Below are 21,984 nucleotides of genomic sequence, written 5' to 3'. Positions count from 1 at the left end.
TATTTCCTTTCAAAATATCACCTGTTCCATCTGCCATGATCTCATCCATTAATCAGTTTTTATATTTCATGGCTGCCTTTTCCCATGCATGTCCTCAACCTTGTATTTAGTTTCACACAAAGAGCATATATGTGTGAAGCTGTCAGCCTGACAATGATCCTCTCAAGAAATGCTCCATAGTCACTGGCTGTTTATCATCCAGCTGCTGTATTCCAGGTAATAGTGCCATTTTCTTCTAAGCAATGAGCTGGGTTACAGAGGAGCCTAACAGCAGCCTGCATATATCTCATTTTAGCCAACCTTCTTCAATGTCTTTCATATCAGAGGTTAAGCCAAACAAATAAAAGAGCAATCAATTAAAATTACAATCAATAAAGAGATTGTAATTTGTTATTAATTAGTTTAAATAATGGAGATAACTAGACAACAATTCCGAAAGCTGCTTACAGTGATGGTAAGTCCTGTTAGCTCTTCAGTTTTAATGCTCTCACCTCAGCAGCAATGCAGTGAAGCTGACAGAAAGGAATCATTGCTTTGTGGATATCCTTATTTGTGCAAATTTCCTTTCCCTGAAGCAATCTGAGTTCCTGTGCTTCTCCATTTGCTGGTCGGGCAGTCCTCCTGGGCACCCAGGCCAGCCCTGTGAGTGGAAAAGGGCAGCTTGCTCACATCTGTGTGCAGCTGTCTGCCAGCATGGCCCTCTTCCCTCAGTGCAGCGTTTTTAGTAATTGAGATAAAAACATTCTTGTGCCATCACACATGCATCTGCTTTCAGATCCTGATTTCCAAAGCATGCGTTCAGATCCGGTTTTCATGCATCACTGCACTACAAGGACTCCATTTGCATAGTCCATTTCAGGTTAATCTGTTCAGATTTTTCATCCTGTCGCTGAAATTATGTCTTTATAAGCATATGTCAAGGTGGACTAAAAATGTATTTTCCCCTTTCCAGGCCTTCCATTATCAACTGATAATTTGTTGTAGCTTTTCTGCACCTCCTCACTCCATCTTTTAACCAAGTCCTTTGAGCAACAAGTTCAAATCACCCAGTAGGAGTTTGTAGTTGTCTGTGTGAAAGATGAGGTTGTCTTGTATTTTCAACAAATGCATGAGTCCTGAAGACAAGCATTTCAGTCTATGCTGACTCCATGTCTTTGGAGGGGGTAGAAAGATCTTGTGTGTGGGATATGAATGAGGATGTCTAGAAAGGGGCTATCACCTTGAACTGAAATCAGCACCTCTCTGTTTTATGTCAGATAGACTTGGAGTGGTTTGGGTCCAGTTAGCAGTTGTCTGGTTCAGATTAATTTCTTTTCACTTTCAGTATCTTTATGGGGAAAAGAGGCAGATTCATCATGAATCTATCATTCATCATTTTGTGTCATGATATAATAATCTGAAATCATGATATAAAATAGCAGTTCATTTTTTATTAAAATTGCATTTAGTCTCCCTGGTAGCTTCTTTTCCTTCATATCTTTTTGACTTGAAAAAACAAGATGACCAGCAGATGTAAAGGTTATCACCTGATAAAAGCTTTCTTACATGTGCCTTTAAATGCTTGATTTCTGAACTGTGAAGAATAGTGCATTAGTGTTGCTTAAATCAAGCATTTACATTTCTACTGTAATGCAAAGCAAAATCATTAAGGTCACAGACTTTGTTCTTTGACATGGGAAGTAACCGTTCCTTATGTTATCCAGCATTTTGTGTAAAAATGTGTGATGTGTCACTAGGAGATGTTAATAGCAACTGAAGTATTTATCTTAGTGACATCATGTCTCTTAATCAACAAAAAAATCACAGTAACCTTTTGAGAAATCAGAGTACATCAATATCCCCATAATTCACTTTGCTAATGTCAAACTTTTCATTTGCAAAATATCTTGTCTGCATTTCTGCAATGGCAAGAAACATATCATCATCTAAATTTCAGGTTTAAATGAAGGCCTAAGATGAAAATAATATGGATCAGATAAATATTTTAAGGCTGTCAACTCATATTGGTTCATCTTGTTCTGTCTGTGGATGACCAAGTACAGTTGGCAGATGGCAATGCTGCATTTTTTTGCTTTTCTGCTGTTTTAACTAGAGAGCAGCAGGGGTCAGCTGTGCACTTTTCAGCCCCAGAATGCCAAGCAGCCTTTGACCAAAGCCACTGTGTTTTCTGAAAAGAAGAATGAGTATGCCCCTGTATTTTAGCCTCTTGGTGAGAAGTTCAAAATCAGCCTTTGGCTTTACTTTTATTCTTCCAGCAGGAGAATAGCTTGCTGTATTTTGAGTTTGTTCAGTGTTGTGAAGCCATTGGTTCATTAAGAATAGTGAAACAAGCTGTAGATGAAAATGATTAAAAATTAACATCAGAATATCACTAGTCCATTAAGAATTAAGGCAGTTTTGGAATTGGAAGTGAGATGGACCCTAGTAATGTTTTAAAGACTCATTAGCTGACCTTGTGGTGGACACTGAAAATGTGCAAAAAGCCCTGAAGAGCTTACAACCAAAGCAGACAAGGCAAGAAGGAACTTCAAATAAGAATTAAAGGGGAAGATTAAAGTCCATAAAGAAAATTAGTTCCACTTTTCCTTTTTCTTCTTCCTTCATTGTGCAAATAATCAGATTTGTAACACAGATCTTGTGACACAAATCCTGACTGGCTGGTTTTGCTGATGTTTCTCTGCATGTGAACAGATTCTGGCTCAAAGCCCATCTTGTTTGGAGCCTTCCTAGGTCACAATCAATTGGCAGCCAGGGCTTGGTTCCAAGTAGTAGATAAGGGTTTTTTCAACACAATATGGATGATTCTTTTCATTGAAAAGTAATGGTTTATTCTAATGACCAGAGTGACCCAATGATATTTCCTCAGTCATGAGTTGTGCTTTCTAGAAATTTTATTTCTTCTTTTTCTCCATCAGATCATCAAAAATTGGATGAATTGTTAATTTTCCTTCTTGTTTTCTTTTCTTATGGTACAACTGTAAGAAGCTTGAAATATAAAGGATGGGTATTGGTGAGATTTACAGGGAGTATGTACAAGGGGTACTTGTGTTCTCAAAAACTTCGTTTTTTTCTACATTCCTCAAAGAGCAAGCACCTTCCCTTTGGGGAAACAGATGGTGCTTGCACTACAAGATTTCAGAGGGAAATGGGTTATGATGGAATGTGAGAGGTGGAAGATTACTCTTCTGCAAAATCTAGGCTCTGCTTTCACCTTGGACTGGTTTTGTTCTCTCAGTGCTGGAATAATTTAGTGCCTTGTGGGGAGGAAAGTGCTGCTGTGGGCCAAGCTGGGATACACAGGTGGCATCTGATCTCTACCTGGTACATGAAGAACATGTTTAAACTCAGTGGTGACCCTAATGTGCATGTAGGAATTGGTGTGTAGTCACACTAGGGCTCTGTCCACCCCCAGAAGGGAAGGACTGGGACAGAAGTGTTTGTTTCTGTTTCCTCTTACTTCTCTATTTAAGCTGCAAGAAAAACAAACTGATTTTAATAAAAATGAATGAAATTAGGTTCATGACAGCAGTGCTGCATAGCACCAGACTCAAGCTCCACACTCAAATTCCACTTTGATGGGTTCTCATCTGAGCTGGTAAGACCCAAGCTTGAGAGACACAGCCTCAAGCTGGGAATGAGTGCTTCCATTTCCCATCACATTTTTTGTAGATTGTGCAACAGAAAGCTGAAGTTGACCGCACTAAACCTTATGGGGGTCATATCTGAAGGAATCAGAAAAACAGATTTCTTGGGAGGGGGTTTACTCTGGCACAGTGTGAAATACCCAAGGCACATATGATGTTCCAGAAGGAAGCCCTGCACATATTTGTGATGCACCTCTTCCTTCTGACCCCCTGCCTATCTGTGTTTGTCTTTTCATATCACTACTGTGATATCCTTTCATGAGTATGTGGTGATCCAGGACTCCAGAGCAGAGGGTGAACAGGAGCAGCACACTGTTGCCTCCCAAGCACAGTGAGGAGGGCCACTGCCCTTACATGCAGAGGTTATAACAGACACCAGTGGTCTGACAATTGTTCCCCTTCCTGAAAGAGCATGGCACAGTCTGGTTCTCTTACCTCTGTTGCAGTGGCTGAACATCCCTGTTGGTTGAAGCAGGGTGTTGGATTTTGTGAATATTCTTTAGCTGTGTCTTGTCGGTTTTGCCTGTGAGCGTGCAAACCCTGCAGCCCTCTGAAAACAGTGACATGATTGTGTATGACAGTCATTAGTGGGTGAAACAGAAATCTGTCTGTGAGCATCTGTTTTGAGGGAGCCAAATATAATTAAAGTTTAACCATGCTGCATTTGCTCTTTTATTTACTGGGACCCAGTCCTTTTTAGGGATCACAGGGACATTTCTTGAGGTCCTTCTGAGGGGTTTGACTTTGCTGCATTTTTTAATTGTATATGTGTTTCATGTAACTGTGTTTTGTATTACAGTATGTATCAAACAAATTTGTTCAGAGATTCCCTTCAGAATAGTGAAACGCTACCTTCTTGAATATGTTCAAGTTCTTTCCAAGGGGAATACTTTCTGTTTTCAAGTTGTTCTGAATCTGGACATCTTGCATTTTATCAGTTTTATTTCCATTATGCTCTTTGAGCAACAGGGTGGATGCAATGGGGTTTTATTCTGTAATTAATTCTATACACTTGACAATAAATATGTAATGTCTTAGGTAAGTGGTACTTGGTAGGATGCAATGCAAGGATCAATGATGTAGTCTTCCTAGTCGGGAAATGTCTCACAGCAGGGTTTCCAGTTTATTTTCAAGGGACAATTTTTCAGGTATTGAATTGTGCTAGGAGGAAAACACTCAAAGCAGCATCCATGTTGCAAAGATCTTACTCAGGCCTTGGAAAAACTATAAAAATTTGTCTTGAGTTCAGCCCTAGCAACAAATACATATAAAACTTTGGTTTTTTCAAATGTTTTGAACTTTCTAACGTGATTTCACTTTATCTTGAGTGAACATGGTCATCTGTTTATTATGGTCACCTCTATGTAACCTAATGTGTCTTTATCCCTCTGACTATGCTTTCCAAGTACTCCTATCTTGCAGGGCACTTCCAAAATGCAGAACTGCTTTAAAGAAATTATAATTACTTTTGAAAAATCCTTTCATTTTTCTCTTCTATTCCTGTTACTACTAGTTTGTTGATTTAGTTACATTTAAAATAGGTCTGGGTCGTTAGTTTTATACGTATGTTTTGATTTTACTGCAACTCTGAAACTTTTCAAGAGTAGGAAATAAGTAAGGAAATACCCTTAAATAAGAGTAGGCAATACGTTCATATTCCAGCACCTAATGAGATAATTTTTTGAGCTTTTGTACAGATTTTCAAATAAGCACTGTGTGCACAGCCTTAAGATTATGTACTTACCTTCCCATATATTGCCAATAGAAAGCAATAGCTGTTTTATCAAGGGATCTCTTCGTGCCCAATTTAAATCCTTAAATTTACCCACTTTTGACGGAATGATGAGTTTGAGAATATTTTTGAAGAAGCTGCTCTAAAGCAGAAACCAGGTGGAATTAAGCCCTCTCTGTGGGTTTTTTGCTGATGGATTCAATTGTTTCTTGTGGCATCCATTGTAATAATTCTTCTTTGTGAATTTTCTTCCTAAGCTCTCAGTGCCTCATTGTGTTATGGATTTATTTATGAAAGACACAGAATGGTGGTGTGGGATGCACAAGTCTCTTGGAGATATTTTTGAAATTAAGATCTTCAATCCAGCATTTCAAAATAGAAATTATTAAAGATGAGAGGAATGCTTGCATTTTTGCAAGTACTACATATTTGCACTGTTTTACTGAACGACTCCCATATTAAAAAATATTTTTGTGCTGGATTTTTGATGAGTGATGCTCAGTTTGAAAAAGGCTTAAGCTGCAAGTCAGGCTTCCTGTGGCTGGGGAAGGTCCCTCTGTGGCATATGGGTACCTGTCAGGACACTGGGTGAGGGAGAACCCTCTTTCTCCCCAGGATGCAGAAACCTTCAGAGTATTATAGGGCTGTGTCAAATAAAATTTGCTTTGCCTGTTACTTTTCTTTAAAAAGTCTCCCTTATCAGGTGCTGCATTAATTTCTAAGTCTGCACTGAATGATGCAGGGATACCAAACTCTGTTGCTAACTGACCTGCACCTGTTTCAGAGCCAGTGGCTCCTTGGTGAAAATCTGTGTGGATGTTCCAATTTTTGTCTCCTCCATCATTTAATCATTTTATGGTACACTCATTGCTGCCTTGATAAAATGAGATGGTGATATTTTAATTAAGTTGAGTTCAGAGGGATCATAAATAAAACCTCAGCATGGGTAAGAGTATTATTATTTAAATCAGGGAGTTCATTATCTGAATATATAAGATTGGACTGAAGAGCCCAGCCAAGGGCTGGGAACTGCACAACCATGCATGTGCACATCTCCTGGGGCTGAGAATGTTGTGCTTCTGCCAGGCTTTATTTTTTTTTTTTTTTCCAACTGTTTTTGCAGGTCTTGTACTAAGAGTTTAAAAAAGCAAGAGTTTTGGACTTTGGTGCAGTTCACTTGCTTGATACTTCACCTTGCTTTTTGTGTTCCCATAGCTTATAATTATTCTCAGTCTTAGACTGCTTTTGGCCAGATGGGTTATTTTAAAATTGCATCTGTAGGTGCAAGATGCCATCACAAAATTGCATGTGTAAACGTCTAAAGTTCCATGGGTGCATGTGTCTTGCTTCAGTGTGAACCTGTCTCTTAAAGCACCAACGTATCCTGTAGCTGTGTTGCTGCTTTGCTGCTTTGACCATCTGAAGTTCAGAAGGCTCTGACCTTCAGCTTGCAGAGGAGTCTGTGCATTTACTCTGGCTCTCAGGCTCTGGAGGAAGCCCACCTGACCTTGGAGCCAGCCCATTTCCTGATTACTTTTCAAAGCCTTTTACCTGAAAGATTTTCAACTGGTGCACTCTTCTAGCGGGGGGATTTCTTCTGTACCTAAACTGCAGCATACTCAGGAACAGCTGTCAAGTTCATGGACAATAACATTTTTCTCCTGTTTATGTACTTTCAAAATATTGCTCCAAACATCCCGAGATCCTAAGACACCAGGGGAGTGTGAACTTGCATCTTCCATCAGGCACATCAGAATACCAAATCACTTCTCTCTCAACTGTTCTAGTTCTCCAGACCAGCAGTGATTCCATAATTCATATTCTACTGAGTGAAATGAGAAGAAAATGCAAATACAATACATTTTGACTTTATTTTCTTTGTTCCCTGCTCAGCCTTCCATAACACAAGAATAACCGAACAAGCTTTTACAGAAATCGCTTTTGAGTAGGAAAACATTACTTCCTGAGGAAAACTGTTACATATCTATGGCTTTAATTATCCTGAGCAGCCCCAAGAGTTCAAAGTGCAAGTATTGAATTACAAATAGAAGTGTAATAAATTAAACATTGATTTGCACCCATCTTGTGTATGTCAGGCAATAAGGAGTGCTATTTTGCCTATACATACATACACAGGCTTATCTAGAGAGAATCAATACATAATTTATTACATTTTTCTGTAATGTGCTCTGAACTGTTTGAACAATCTTAAACATAAGCACACAAACACAGATGGCTTGGCTGTTCTGTGTTTGTTTGGCATGATAAAGCTGTCATCAGCTGCTGTCTAGTTCAGCCACACTTAATCATCCCTTGATGGTCCTGGAACACAAGCAAAACCTGGATTGTGGGTATCTGGGTTTGTGAGAACATATGGAATATTTGGCTCTGATGCTGGCTGTTCTCACACAGATGAAGGTTTCTGCCCCTCAAAGAGGCAGTGAAATGTCCCATATGGATGCTTCTCTTTTGCTTCAAAGCAAAGTGAGCCAGGCTTATTTTAAGTTGTTATGAATTCTGTTCATGTCATGCTGCTGATCTTGCACCAAAGGGGAAGAGAAACACATGTTGCTTCTCTTCCTTGGACTCTGCTGTGGGAACAGTAAATCTCAGAAGATGATTGAAATACTTGCTTGGTAGCACTGAGTTCTTAAGAACTCAAGATTGACATGTGATTGAGCTTTTAGTTAATGTTAAATGGAACTTTTCTTAGCCCAGTGAATACTACTCTTCAAATACTAGAAATTAGGAAATCATCAACATTATTTCACCTTCCAATTTTTATTCTCTTGTGTAATGTGTGATTGGCTCACTCACAAGACAAAAATGCAAGGATTAATTTTTAAGCAAATTCTGCCTCTTTAGTTATAAGCTGCTAGTTACAGAATGAGTTGAGAGGAATGTGTAGTCTGTAGGTTGCTCAAGCCATATGTTGAGGCTGATCTGCCTGATGGGATCACGATGGATGCCAGCCTGACACATGTTGGTATTCCATCAAATGAAGTGCATGCAGCAGGGCCATTTGGCAGTCCTCCTTTCTTTCTGGAAGCAGCTCTCTATTTTGCTTGTTCTTTATGCTGGCTGCTACCCTTAGCATCTCTAGACATGAAGAGGACTAGCATTGTGTCAGATTTTTCTCCATTTTTTATCTATCTCAAGTGGAATACTTTGTTTTTGTTGCCTCTCAGGCTTCTTGTGTATCTTGAACTAGGTGCCAAGTATGCAAGCAAAAATTGTTACAAAAATAACCTTACATAAGGCATAAGAAAGATACCTCAAATATTCTCTCAGCATGCCTCAGACCTCCCTACTCTTTTGTTTGTGAAGATGTAATGCAACATAAGAATTAAAGAGAAAGAAAAAAACTAATAGAAAAAATGTTGGATAAGAATGCTGCAAAGCCAAAATAATACTGCACACATTGTTACCAGTTTTCTCTCTCTGCTGTTTTTTCAGTGACTCTGATAGAATATATAAGCTTAAGGAAAATACTCTTTATGGAATAAGTTGAATCTCTTAAATTGTTTTAATTTTCATCCTGAGGCTTTTTGTTGGATGCCTGCAAGTATTTTCCATGAAAGAATTAATTGCTGGAAGTCATCATAGAACAATATTCTTCCCAGTGTGTTTGCATTATTACAGTGACCTAACTCGTACCATATTTGAAGATAGGTTCTAGGTGCTATCTCAAAGATGCTGAAAATTAGGCATTTATGTCTCATCATTAGGTACAGCAGAGCTGCACTGGCAGTAATTACGTCTCTCAATAGATAAATGTATCCCAGCTTGTCTTTGCAGTACAGCCATCGCCGTGTAACATGAGATACATGAGATTTATAGTTAGGAAGGTTTGAAAGCTTTTGAGTCTACATGGAATAATAAGTAATTTCTCTGATGAAATAGAGCTAAGCCTGTTAGTATGGCTTAGTTAAATCTCAGCCAATTAATTTTTCATGGGCTGTGTAGCAGGGTTTGGAGGAACATGCAAGATTTTTTATTGCTCCTGGGCTTTGGTTTGAGCAGTGGTCAGCATGTGCAACATGGAGGAATTTCTATGCAATTATTTTTTTCCTCTGCAGGAATAATATGATGTCCAAAATGCTGCATCCTCCTAGTTCCAGCTCCTAACACCTGGCCCTTAAAATTATTTCAGTGTTTGTGAAAAGCATCCTAATTACAAAATACTGAAGGATACAGCAATTTACAAAATTGTTACTTTTGCCCATGCCTGAAGTCTAATGATTGAAACAATTTTTCATCTCAAACTAGTTTTACTTTTGAAATTGTGTCATTGCTTCCCTTGTTGTGAATGGCTGTCAATTCCCATCTCTCCACACATCCCCCCACACCCCCCCTTGGAGAACAGCTTAAGCATCTTGTTAGGCTAAGGGTGAGGGAGCAGAAGGAAAATCAAAATAATATGAAGGTCAGTCTCTTTCTTTGCTACGCAGAATCTTGGCCACATCACCAAATTGATAATGAGGATCACCATTTTCTCAGAGATTAATAGGGCTGCAAAGATTACGGTGGAAGAAGGATCTAAGCATCCCTTTTTCACTTTGAGAAATGGGATTAGGATTTGTTCGATTATTTTCCAATACATTTGTTCCTGAGTTCTGTTGTTTGACTTTCCACTTACAGCCTATAATGTGGCTTTTCTGTTTATGGTGGGAATGCCTTTTTCTCAGCAGATACAAAATGCCATTACAATCAGCTTGTGTTACTCTTGCATTACTCCTCTGGCACATGGAAAGCCACTCACTCTCTGCATAAGAACTGAGACTGCCACTGATAAGGACAGCTGTGTGCTTGTTCCTGTCAGTGATACAGCCTTCTATCCTTAGAGAAAAGCCATCCTTTGGGACATCAAAACATTATGCCAAGGTACTGTTGTTTTTCTCCCTCCAAGATTATTTTTTGGTTGCTTGGTTGCTTGCTTGTTTACTTACTTCAGGATGGGTTTTGTGATAGAGGAATGTGACACCAGAAAGAAATTGCCATCCTGGATCAAAACAGGAGACAATTAAGTCCAGTTAAATCCTGTAGTTTGGCTTTGAAGTCACGAATGCCAAAACTTTTGGAAGCTGTAAGTGAGATAATCAGTATCTCTTTCTGTTCACGTATTAATAGAGTTTAAACTGAGACTTGTTGTTTGAAGCTCTTCCAAAATGACGTTCTGTGTTAAACTGTTCCAGCTCTGCAAATTGCTCTTATCTCTAAAGGAATTCCTGTTCTCCCTGAGTTTCCCAGTATGACTATACATGGTGTGAAGTGTCCTCTGTTTTTTCATTTTGAGAAATTGTAAACAGATTTTAATAGTTCCTACTGATGATAACATTGATGGTTAGTTTTATAGCCTCCCACTGAGGTTTTCCATTTTGATAAATGCTTGCCTTTCTGTTTTCAAAAGGGTCTCTCTTGTTTATATTTTTCTTTCATGTTCATATTCTCCTGGAAGCATGAAAGTTGTAACTGTACCTGGGGGCCAGACATCTTCTCCCCACTGTGATGCCCACAATAGGACATTAACATCAGTTGGATTACATATAAAAGGTCAGCTAGTGCTGCATTTTTTTTAGTTGTTCCACAGACATTCAGATAGTTTAAAACACAGTCTGCTTGGCTGCCCTGCACTCTTTTGTTATATTCACTATTCCCTCCAATTTAAGGTATACATATTCAAAATATAAATTATGTGTGACTTAGAGTTGTGGCTTCTTCATAGAAATTTGAATTTTTGTTCAATTGCTCTTTTCCTTGATGCATTAATTGCTGACATTGGCTGGAAAGAGAGGAGGGACTTTTGGGATCAGGGGTGGTATGAGAAACTTCTCTGTATCCTTTTGAGACTTGTCAGCTACTGTCAACTTTTTTATTAAAAAGGCTTTTCTTTATTCTCAGTCTTCTGCACTTGGAAGATGAAATCCAACAGCAGTTGGTCGAGAATAATAATTTAAAAGCCGTAGGGTTCTTTGAAATAAAAAAGCTATTTCAATGAGGCACTAAGCAGACATAAATTGCAGGAGTGGAATCACAACGTGTTTATCATTAGGGTATCTTGGAGGCTACCTATGCAGAATTGTGAGAGTGAAAATTTCACTTATCTTCATGCCAGTTGTCTACACTCCTTTTTGCAGCTGATTCAGCAGGGGAACTTTCCACAGAGAGGTGCTGCAGCCTGCACAGGACCTGTGCTCATAAAAGCAGTAGCTTAGGGCCAGCTGATCTAGCTGAGCTCAATTCCTCGTGGGAATACCTCAGTTAAGGGCAACCACTTCCTACAGCCAAAAGCAAAACTCAGAGTTGAAGTGTCTGCTGCAGCATCTGGGAACATCTTGGGCTATTCCTTCCTAAACATCTAGACATCTGTTGATCAAGGCAGATCTTAGGGTGTGTGATTCAACAGCAAGGCTCAAACCTCTAGCATCTGAGAAACTGTTGGTATGGAACAACTTTGAACAGTGCTATCAACTAAAAGGACAAAGACATTGTATCTAGCCTAGCATTAAACAGAAAGCAGTGGAAGAAATAATGCACGAGTCCTAGGAATAGAATGGATTGGAAGAAAAGCAGAGATTTATAAAATTGAAAGTTTTTAACAAGATTAAAATAACAGGTGAAATCCTGATGCCTCCGTGTTGGAGTGAAAATCTTCCATTGCCACTAGTAGGGTGAACATTTTGACAACTGTATTTTCAAAAAAAGCAGCTATTTTTTCTAATCTTGTCAACCTAAGACTGTGATTTCAGGTGAAGAAGGAATCTGAATCAATTAAAATGAGAATTTGAAGCTAACTGCATAAAACATTTTCATGGATCTTCCTCTTCAGAATTAGACATATTTAATTAAATTAAGGAGGATTGCCTTAGGTAGTAGTTAATTTTCTGTGTGGGTTTAATGTGTTCAAAAGAATCCACTTGCAGTGAACATAGAACAAGTCCTGACCATCACTGTGCACCCAGTCTGCATTCTAAACAGTAGGGGATATTCTGGCAAACTGAACAGAAGAACTTGAATCTCCAGATGTTACCTGCAAATCAATACTAGCCAATAGGACATCTTCATTTACAGTGTGTGCTTTAGATAAGAAGAATATATATGCATCTTTCTGTGAGACACGAGAATTACTGTGGGCAGAATATTGGTCATGTCAGGTATCTCTTTAGTAAAAAACATTTATTTTAAAAGAACTTAATTAAGATGTTGTTATGATGAATTTGTGGACCCATACATTGCTCCTGCCTTTGGCAACTATGTTAGACTAATTTATGACTGCAGGTGGAATGTTTTTCAGATGCAAATATGCACTGCAGTGGTCACATGCTACCAGGGCAGAAGGAAATAATAATTTCACTTTATGTATTCAAATCATACCATCTTGTAAAAATATGATATCTAGAATTTACAAAAAAAAAAAGAAACACTGGAAAGTTAGATATTCTGAAGCAGCAACATGGATTTTACAAATCAACACCTGAGCTGTGGTGGCATTTCACCTGTTAGCATCCCATTCCTGGAGTGATGCTTGGGGAGACCAGGGCAAAGATACAGCAGAGCTGTTAAAGCTGCTGCTGCGGCTTCTTAGTTTCTCACTAGAAGATTCAGCTATGCCTTCAAATATTTATGCCAAACCTGGGTTCCCAACAAGGTAGCAGCAGCCAAGTGTCACAATTCTCTAGCTGACTATAAAAAATGTCAGACACCCAATTCTCAAAGAAATGGAGCAATGTTATTGCTAAGGGATGGATTTTATATGATGCTGCTTAAGAATGCTGTCATAGTATCGGTGACTGGTTCCTGACATGCTGTTTTTCATTCCTGTGAATCAATTTGGTTATAAAATAGGATTTTTCTGCTAACTAGAAAGTGTATCACAGAACTGCTCAAGGGCCTGCTCTCCCCATGACCCCAAAACATGCCAGTGGGAGGTATTCGGCACCGTGTGTGTTCTCATTACCACTTGACATTTTGCTGTTTGGTTTTCTGCCTGTTGCTATTTAATGATTTCAATTCTTTCTTTGCCAGTCCCAGAAGCCATTTAGCAAGCAATGTACTATTAGTGCTACTTAACAATGTCAACACAGTCACTAGGAAAGGAGTTTCATTTCCAAACAGTGTGCTACAGCATTACCCCTCGCCATCTGCTCCTGTCCTGTCCCTCACTGTCCTGTGTCCCAGTTAACCCTTTGCCCTGGCCTCCTCATCCAGTGCTCTTGGGGAGGGTGGCTGCCTTGCCTGAACTAGAAATACTCTCTGAGGCTAAAACAGACTGCAGGTCAGTGTGATGGCTGTGACATGGGTGAAGGTTTTGGATGATGTAAATGGGTATATATTTGCTTTGCAGAGGCACAGGCAGAAAAACAGAGCAGTCACAGAGAGCATTGCAGGTTTCTATCCTTGGCCTACTGTTAATCACAAGCATTTCACAACTCCCAGTGGTGTCAGGTCTGGAGGTCTCACAGTCTTTAATGTAAAATCTCAAATAAGACTGCAGCGGGAAGATACCGTACCTTAAAGGAGAACGAAGACATCAAGACTGAGGATAAGATTCATTTCACTGAATTTATTCTACCAAAAATATAGATTGCTGTTGATACTAATCATCCCTCTCTCTCGTGGAGAGATGGCATATCTCCCAAGGATGATTTACGTGACTCTAATCACTGGGCAACCCTAACTGTCAAGTGGCACCAAGGGCCAGATTGAGAAGGATGCTCAGCTTCAGATGAGCTCAGATAGAATCTGGACAAATTCATGGTAGCAAGATTCTTTGCAAGTTATTAAATCCATAGCAATATTGTCTAGCTTATGAACTTCCTAAGCTGAAAGCAGTCAGAGGCTGTGAGTTATTAAGGCATAGTATCAGACATGTTTCTCCTGTTGTGCTGTTACTGTCCTAAGCATCTGTGTATGGCCACTGTTGGAGCTAACACCCAAGGGAGATGGACTTTCTCTCGGACACCATGTGGCCGTTCCTTGTGCTCTTATGTGAGGCTGCTGCAGCAGTGAAAAGGGGGAATGCACATTTAGCAGGAGATTGTTTTTGCAAATGGGAAATTGGCAGGAAGTTTTATTTCCAGATCTGTGGTGAAGTGCTACTGACCTACAAACAGAAAAAATGGAAGTCAGTCTTACAGAAAGAGCTTGTGCCAGGTGCTGAATGTCAGTGCTTTACACCAGGTCACCCCAAGCCTTTCAGAGATTCAGATGAGCTGTTTCACCATGTGCTCCCCTCAGATGGTGCAGACAGCTTGTTTGAGCCTTAGACAGTACAAGGAGATTCAGATTTGACATAATTTGCAGCATGCTGTGTAGCTGTGCTGTACATACATGGATGCTCCCTGGCTTTGTGACAGCACCAGGGGAACTAACAGGGTGGAAGCTTGTCATTTCAAATAACTCGTTGAGAGCACAGAATGTGTGACCCAAAACCCAGGTATCAGTCACCAGAACAGTGCTTATGACCTCCCACTGTATTGGGAGGTACATGTGTGTGTACCTCTATACTTGGGATGATTCAGTTGAAAGATTTTGCAGAATTGACTGTTCTAAATTCTGATCGCCTTAAAATCAACTTGAATTGATTTGCTAAGGAGACAAGCACCTCTAGTTGAGCATTTTGCTGCCGGTATGGTAAATGTATTCCTGTCACTTGGAGCAGAGATGTTTAATTAGAGTCTCTGTAGCTGTTACATGGCATCATCACTGCATAAATACACTTCTGTTTGAAGTCAGAACTGCCTTTTATGGCAATCTCTACATAAAAAGACATCTTGATTAAACTGAGAAATGCTTTCCTTATCAAATCCAAATACATAGAAAAAGGCTGGTGGAACTGGACTTAGAACATCAAGCTGAGATTTTGAAATGGAAGCTTTTGCTCTCTTTTAAACCACACTGTGTTGAAATTGCCAGCAAAAATCTTTCATGCAGGGAGAACATATCCCACTTTACTTTTGCAATTTTCTGCTTGATTTCTTATAAACTGCTTTTGTCTAATCATATCTGATATCAAAGATAATTTTATTTAATGTGGATTAGGTAGCATGACATATCCACTGTGGTCTTTCATCATTCTCTGTTTAATTTTGAATGTGACATGATATTTTCTAGTACAGATGAAATTTGTTCAGCAGTCAGCTTTGAAAAAGAGCCTGTCTTTTATATCTCTGTAAAACGTTATGCATGACAAGCAAAAAAAATGGCTTCATTCTCAGACTTCTCAAAGTCTTTGGTATTGTCTATAGATTACAGCCAGTGTAGAGAGGAGAGATGGTTTATCCTCACATGCTCTCCATTTCAGCAGCCTCCATAGCACAGCTGCATGTACCCAGAATGGGTGTAGTTTGATTCCAAAGGGAGAGGTTACTGAGAGAATCAAAATGTGATTCAGGACATGAAGGACAGGGTGCTAAAAGAGGTGATTTTTCAGCCCAGTGGGTATTTGACAGGGCAATTTAGGGCTGAAGGTATAGCAGCCTTCTGTGATATGGCTGAAGGAAGGCCAGGCTTGTTCCTCTGTTATTCATAGGCTGTGGTGACTTCAGCAGTAGTGCTGAAGTTAGACTAGAAGAGAACCCTATTGAGTAAGGTGAAAAATTCTACTGAAACCCCAAAGGCACTTACTAATCAGATGTAAAACAGGAGATTGTGTCTAAAGGTTGGAGGATGATAGCAGCAGTATGGAAACCAGGGAGGAAAGGTTGGCTGGTGTTGCAGTGAGGGTGTTTCTTAAGGACAATATTCCCAGATGTTTTTCAGCTTTCCCTGAAGCCATGGACTCCTACCAGGTCTGAAAGGGGGATGTAGGTAGGATGCACTGATGTCATTGCTCAAGACCAAACCAATCATCAATGCCATGATGGAATTTTGGCAGAGAGATTTAGAGATATGACTTTGTTTGGGTGTTTTTTTATCCACTAAATCCATGGGTTTGGTCTACCTATGTACTACAGTCCTCACAGAGTTTGGTTACAGAGTACTGCAGAGACTTGGACTTTACCATACCGTCACTGCTCATGTTTTTTTACAGGATATTCAGAAACCTGTGTCCTGATTATTTATAGATACGTGAAATAGATCTTCTGCAGCATTTTCTGAAACAGTGTCCTGTACTTACATGAGACTAGGAGCTTGCATTGAGTAAGGGGAGACTCTTACAACTCTGCATTTCCAAACATAGAAGGGACAAGGATGCAAGCAAAAAGCTTTTGTGTGAGCCTTTTTTAGTTGTAAATGGTCTTCGTACTGCAGTAGGTATCCTACTCTTGCCTCAATGAGGAATCTATTCATTTGCAGAAGGATGTAATTTTATACCACGATGTAGAGTTCTTGAACCCTGAAGAATACGTGTTCTGATCTAGGATGAAGTTGGGAAGGAAATTGGAACATGTAAAAGAATATAGTTAAACAGTTTCTTCTTCCTTTATCTTTTGCATAGTGTATCAAGTAACTGTTATCTTATCCAGAACATTTTCTGGTACTGCTGAGAAATCCACTAAGAGCACCAAAGAAACTTTGTCCTTCCCAGTAGAAGAAGTCTGGTGTGGGAAAACTTTTAGAAATCTGCTATCTACTGCATTGTGATGGAGTCTTTCAAAATCCAATTTGAAGTTTTCCATTGTATTGATTTATAAATCCTGGATTGTTGCCATGGTGTGTTTTGCAAGTGAAGTTAGTGCACTGAGTACACTCCACCTCTTTTACAGTAAGAACTCTTTACATGATCTTTATGTAAACCAAGAGTTTGCTTCTGAGTGATGCATAAGAGGAGAACAAATTCTGTGCATCAGATGCTCACTGTGCTTGTGCAATATCTTGCAGTGACATGATACCTTTGCTGGTAGACACAAAACAATCCTGTTGCTATCAACTCAAATTCTGCTTTGTGAGTGCTTTGTGTATATGGGTATCTCTTCTAAATGCATATGATTACTTACACTGACTCAAAGCCTGCATGCTAGCTCTTCTGTATATTGCATGTATTATATGTAGGTTTTCTTCCAATAATACTGATTCCAACAGAAATGGTAGAAATGTGATATTCCAGACAGATTAGCACCATGAACATGAAATCTCAGTAATTTTGCAATTAGCTAATGGTTAGTCTTTAATAATGACTTTGAGACAATGCAAAAACAGATATTAGCTTTCAGTCTGATTCTGCTGTGTTTTTCTTCACAGCTTCCTGTTATGGGAGGAGCCTTTATGGACTCACCCAACGAGGACTTTAGTACAGAGTACTCCCTGTTTAACTCATCAGCCAACGTGCATGCAGCTTCTTCCATGCAGAATCCACCAGAAGAGACATCCCGTTCTTCAAATGATGCCATTTTGTTATGGATTGCAATAATAGCAACAATTGGAAATATTGTGGTTGTGGGAGTGGTGTATGCCTTCACCTTCTAGGATGACTGTCACTACAAACACTGGAAGAAAGGAAACCTTCAACAGTATTTGTCATGTGTATGTATGTATGTATGTATGTATGTATGTGTGTATATATACATGTATATCTATATAAATACATATAACTAGAGACTTTGTTGATTAAGTCATGGAAATTAAATGCAAGTTAATCATCTTAAGTCTTGATGGCAGAAAGTTTGGATGCAAGTCGTGTGGAGTGAGAGCTTTATTTGAGATCAGAGCCAATACCAGTTTTATATAGAAATGTAATAAAAGAGAGATCAACTTGGGTATAGTAAATACAGAGAGATATTTATATAGAAAGTGCTTATTTTTTACTGTAGATTTTTCTAGCAGCTCTTCTGCAGTTTGTCAGCTTCTTTTTTTTTGTGCATTTTTTACTGTGGTATAACATATGAAATTGTTTTCTGGACATCTTAATTTCCTTGATGGATCAAGTGGTTGGCATTGGCTTGGCTCTGATGAAGTCCAAGTTCATCATGTGTGGGTCTTCAGCATGTCTGTGGACTCCTGGGCTCTATTCAAAATCACCAGTCTCACAGCCATGACAGGCAGATGAAGGCTGCCTTCCAGTTTCAGTAACTGGACCTGGTAATCAATAAATTTATGCTGAACCTGCCTGCTGTTCAGGAGGAGGCACAGCTATTGCTGCTCTGCAAACCCTCTGAATTTCAGGGGAGAAAATGATGAACAGAGTAGCAGCACAATTTCCCATTTCTGTCTAAAGGTATTAGATTGCAGTGGTTTGTGTATGCATCCCTTCCAGGAAACAAAAGCCTAATACCACACTTCTCATCCCATTGGACTGCAATCCAGATTTCTTACAACAGCTGTGTGCTTTCGTAAGGTTATTAATTTACTGAAAGAATGATGGGAAAACTGTAAAGCCTAATTAATAATGAATATGTCTATGAGAAGGATAAAATTAAAAGAAAGGTTCTGTGCTTATGCAGGGGTGAATTCAAGAGTCAGGTATGTCCTAGGGTAGAAACAACACAAGGGTACTAAGTGTCAGATGTGCTCATATCTCAGTATTAATATAACTCTGGGTTCTGGTGAGGGTCTTGGAAGAGTTTTTTTGGGTTTTTTTTGTTTTTTTTTTTTTTTTTTTTTTTTATATCTGGCTTTAGATAATGACTCTGATTATCCTTTGGATTTGTTCCACTGAGAGGCAACATTTTTACTGCATTTCTTCCACAGGCAGTTCATTTTCAAGAGCTGTATCTTTTCAAGACAAGCTGTAGCCTTCCTTGCTTGAGAGATTGTAAAATCTTGAGAGAAAAAAAAAATCACCACTGCTGGAAATCTTCCTTCATCCCTGTAAAAATTAAGCAACAATACATAAAATGTATGCACTTTGAGAGCAGAAGACAAATTCTTCTTCTGTGTCTGCATGTACTGTCTGGGTTTTCTGTCTCATGTAGCTAATACCCTAATTCCAGAAAGCCTTGTCTGCAGGAACAGAGACTATTTTTGACACTTGCCTGCCACTGAGCTTGAGGCTGGGCTATGAGCTGCTGAATGTATAGAGAGGTTTGGATTTTCAACTTTTCTCTTTAAACCCATTTTCCTGCAGGGCTGGTGGACAGTTACTTGTATCAAAGCAGCATGCACCAAATCAGTATTTATAACCACTCAGCAGTCGCTGTGTATATTTTTTCTCTCTCTATGAACTGTCCTTTAAAGCTAGGAAAGATGCAATCAGAGCTAGCAGTGGGAGAAAATAAATTAGGCTATTTTGAGGCTGAGAAAAACAATTATGAGCTTCTCATTATGTGTGTTGTTATTTCCTTGTTTGGAGGCAGGATTTTGTGAAGATGGTTGAAGACAGATAAGACCTGTACTGGGAAAAAGTTTGAGAAGTCCAGTTCTGGAAGATCAGAGGGAAAGAAAGCAAATACTGTCCAATAAAATAACTGTAGTCTTAAGGATGATAGAAAAAATACGATTTTAATTTCCTAAAATAGCTATTAATTCCTTCATAGTCACAGGACAATGAAAAACAGAGAAGCTGTTTAAAAGGTCTACCTTCTTTGTTTTTGCACCCCTCTTTCTTCTTGCTAAGCAGAAGGGAAGCTGTTGGAAAGCTGCAGAGAAGTTTCCAATGAAAAACTGTGCAGGACAAGGTCTGCTCTGTAGGATCCATCAAAATATTGCTTAATGTACTTTACCCAACCATTTTCTGATATTCTGTTGCCTTTGGAATCATATCAGTTACTGATGGACTTGTCTTCATTGTTCCTGCAGGCTATCTAGTTAGGCCAGATCCTGCAATCATTTTTGCATAAAGAGCAAAATATTTCCACCATGACTAAAGCCAGTTTGACACAATGGTACTTTCCCAGTGGGATTATTCTGCTGCCTAATGAATTTGCCAGTGGAGTTCTTTGCTTAAATTTCCTAGAATATCAATCTTAGTGCAATTAGCAATGTTTTCTTCTCTCTCCCAGAGCATTGGACTAAACTCTTCAACCATGAAGAAAAGCATTAGAATGGGAACAGAGCAAAAAAACCCCACTATTCTGCTAGTGAAACTAAGTGACAATTTTGTGTTGCTTTTCCCAAAGAAAATGCCCTACTTTGAAGTGAAACTGATAGTAATAGCAGGAGTGTTGGAAAACAATGAGTTCCATCTCCTGCATTCCAGATCATTATCATACATATTTTCATCGTTAGAGGCTGTGTTGTCAAGAAGGGCCAGACAAAACTTTAATTTAAGTAATTGGCTTGACAGGGTGACATGGCAAGTTGGGTGCAAGCAGCAAGTGCATTTCTTGCCTCGTAGTTACACTGCACACTAACTGTATAGCTTCTCTGTTGGAAGAAGAAGTTAGTTCTAGGATGCAGGTACAAGGATACTGCACGTGAGTGTCTGTGTGAAATATTGTCAGGTGTATTGAAGATCCCTAAATTGCAGTGGCCAGAGCTGGTTCAAGCTCTGCTCTACTTTGTTAGTGACAATATGCACATTGTATTTCTGGATGTTGTGTTCTGGCTTCCTCTACTACAACCACTTCTCTCTTCTGGGAGATTAGTGAAGGTTTAAATTAAATCATTGAAAAAGGGGACTAATTCATCATTAAGTTCAGAGAAGCTGCAGAGGGGAATGGAGCAGAGGCTGAGTGGTGGATGTTTCACAGGTATGGTCCCGTGAAATATGTTGCCTCTTGAACTCTCAACACAGCTTGACTTGGAGCACTGTAGCTTCTCTGTTCCTTGGAGCCAGGCAGCTGGATAATTGATGTCACTTACTGAGGAGTGATGAGGAAGCCAAGCTTAAACACATTCCCCAGAGCTGTTTTCTAAAGCCTTTCTTTAAAAGAAGAGGGTTCTGTGCTTTGCTGAGCACTTAGTGTATGAGCTTGAGAAAAGGCTTCCACTTGACCAGTGCTTCAATTAAAAATGTCTAGCACAGATAGCAGTTAGAAAATCCTGACTGCAGTTCATTCTGTGGGAGATGAAGCAAACCACTTTCTATATGCTCTGCCTCTAGAGGTGTTTTACCTCCAGTTCTTGTGCAACCTCATCATTCAAACACAAGAAGCAACTTGCCCTGAAAAGTTTTCAATGAGACAAGGGAGACAAACTGGGGTGCCCTAATAATTCCCTTTTAGCCACGGCTGCTAGGGATCTATGGCACCATACCAAATAATAAAACTCCCTCTAAAGAAATTTTTCCTCAAAGCATCCAGCTGCTCAACACAGCAGCTGTGCAGCCACCACAGCAAAGAGACTAAAGGCTGAAAAATTATTCAGGTGTGTGCAACGGCACATTAGAAAGGAGAACTGTGTGTGCAAACCTTCTAGAGCTATTCCTGTTGTATTTTTATCTGCAAGGAGGAGTCTGTGTTTGCCCACAGCATTAACAACCTGTGTTTCTGTGTCAACACACTTGCAAAGCCGGAAAACCAATTTTGAAACGGATGCAACAATAGTAGCAGAGAGACTCATCTGCTACAAATAATGTATTTAGCCTTTCAGTGGGCAGATGAGGTCATAGATATCTCAGAAGTAATGCGATCTCTGCTCCAAAATCCTCACTGGCAATAGGACTTGAGTACAGTCAGCATCCCACCAAGAGTGAATAGAAGCACTCAGCCATTATTGTCTTACCCTGTCCACCCATTTGAACATAAAAGAAAAATATACACCTTTGTGTCTGGGGCCAAATGAAAATAG

The 21,984-nt window shown here is 39.4% G+C and overlaps 1 protein-coding gene across 2 annotated transcripts in view; it reads left to right on the top strand.

Annotated features, from left to right (window-relative positions):
- The window catches only part of C6H14orf132 (chromosome 6 C14orf132 homolog), a 33,439-nt gene extending 15,331 nt beyond the window's left edge, over nt 1–18,108 (top strand). For both annotated transcript variants that reach the window (XM_077783970.1, XM_021549666.2), the window contains exon 2: nt 17,560–18,108. In XM_077783970.1, the coding sequence (XP_077640096.1) occupies nt 17,560–17,784 (225 nt within the window). In that variant the 3' untranslated portion in view covers nt 17,785–18,108. The remainder of the gene's footprint in view (nt 1–17,559) is intronic.
- Nucleotides 18,109–21,984: the final 3,876 nt, after the last annotated feature.

This window comes from Lonchura striata, chromosome 6, assembly GCF_046129695.1.
Source record: "Lonchura striata isolate bLonStr1 chromosome 6, bLonStr1.mat, whole genome shotgun sequence".
Classification (NCBI taxonomy): Eukaryota; Metazoa; Chordata; class Aves; order Passeriformes; family Estrildidae; genus Lonchura; species Lonchura striata.
Note: the sequence above shows the minus strand (reverse complement) of the source record. Positions and strands in the feature narration are given on the sequence as shown.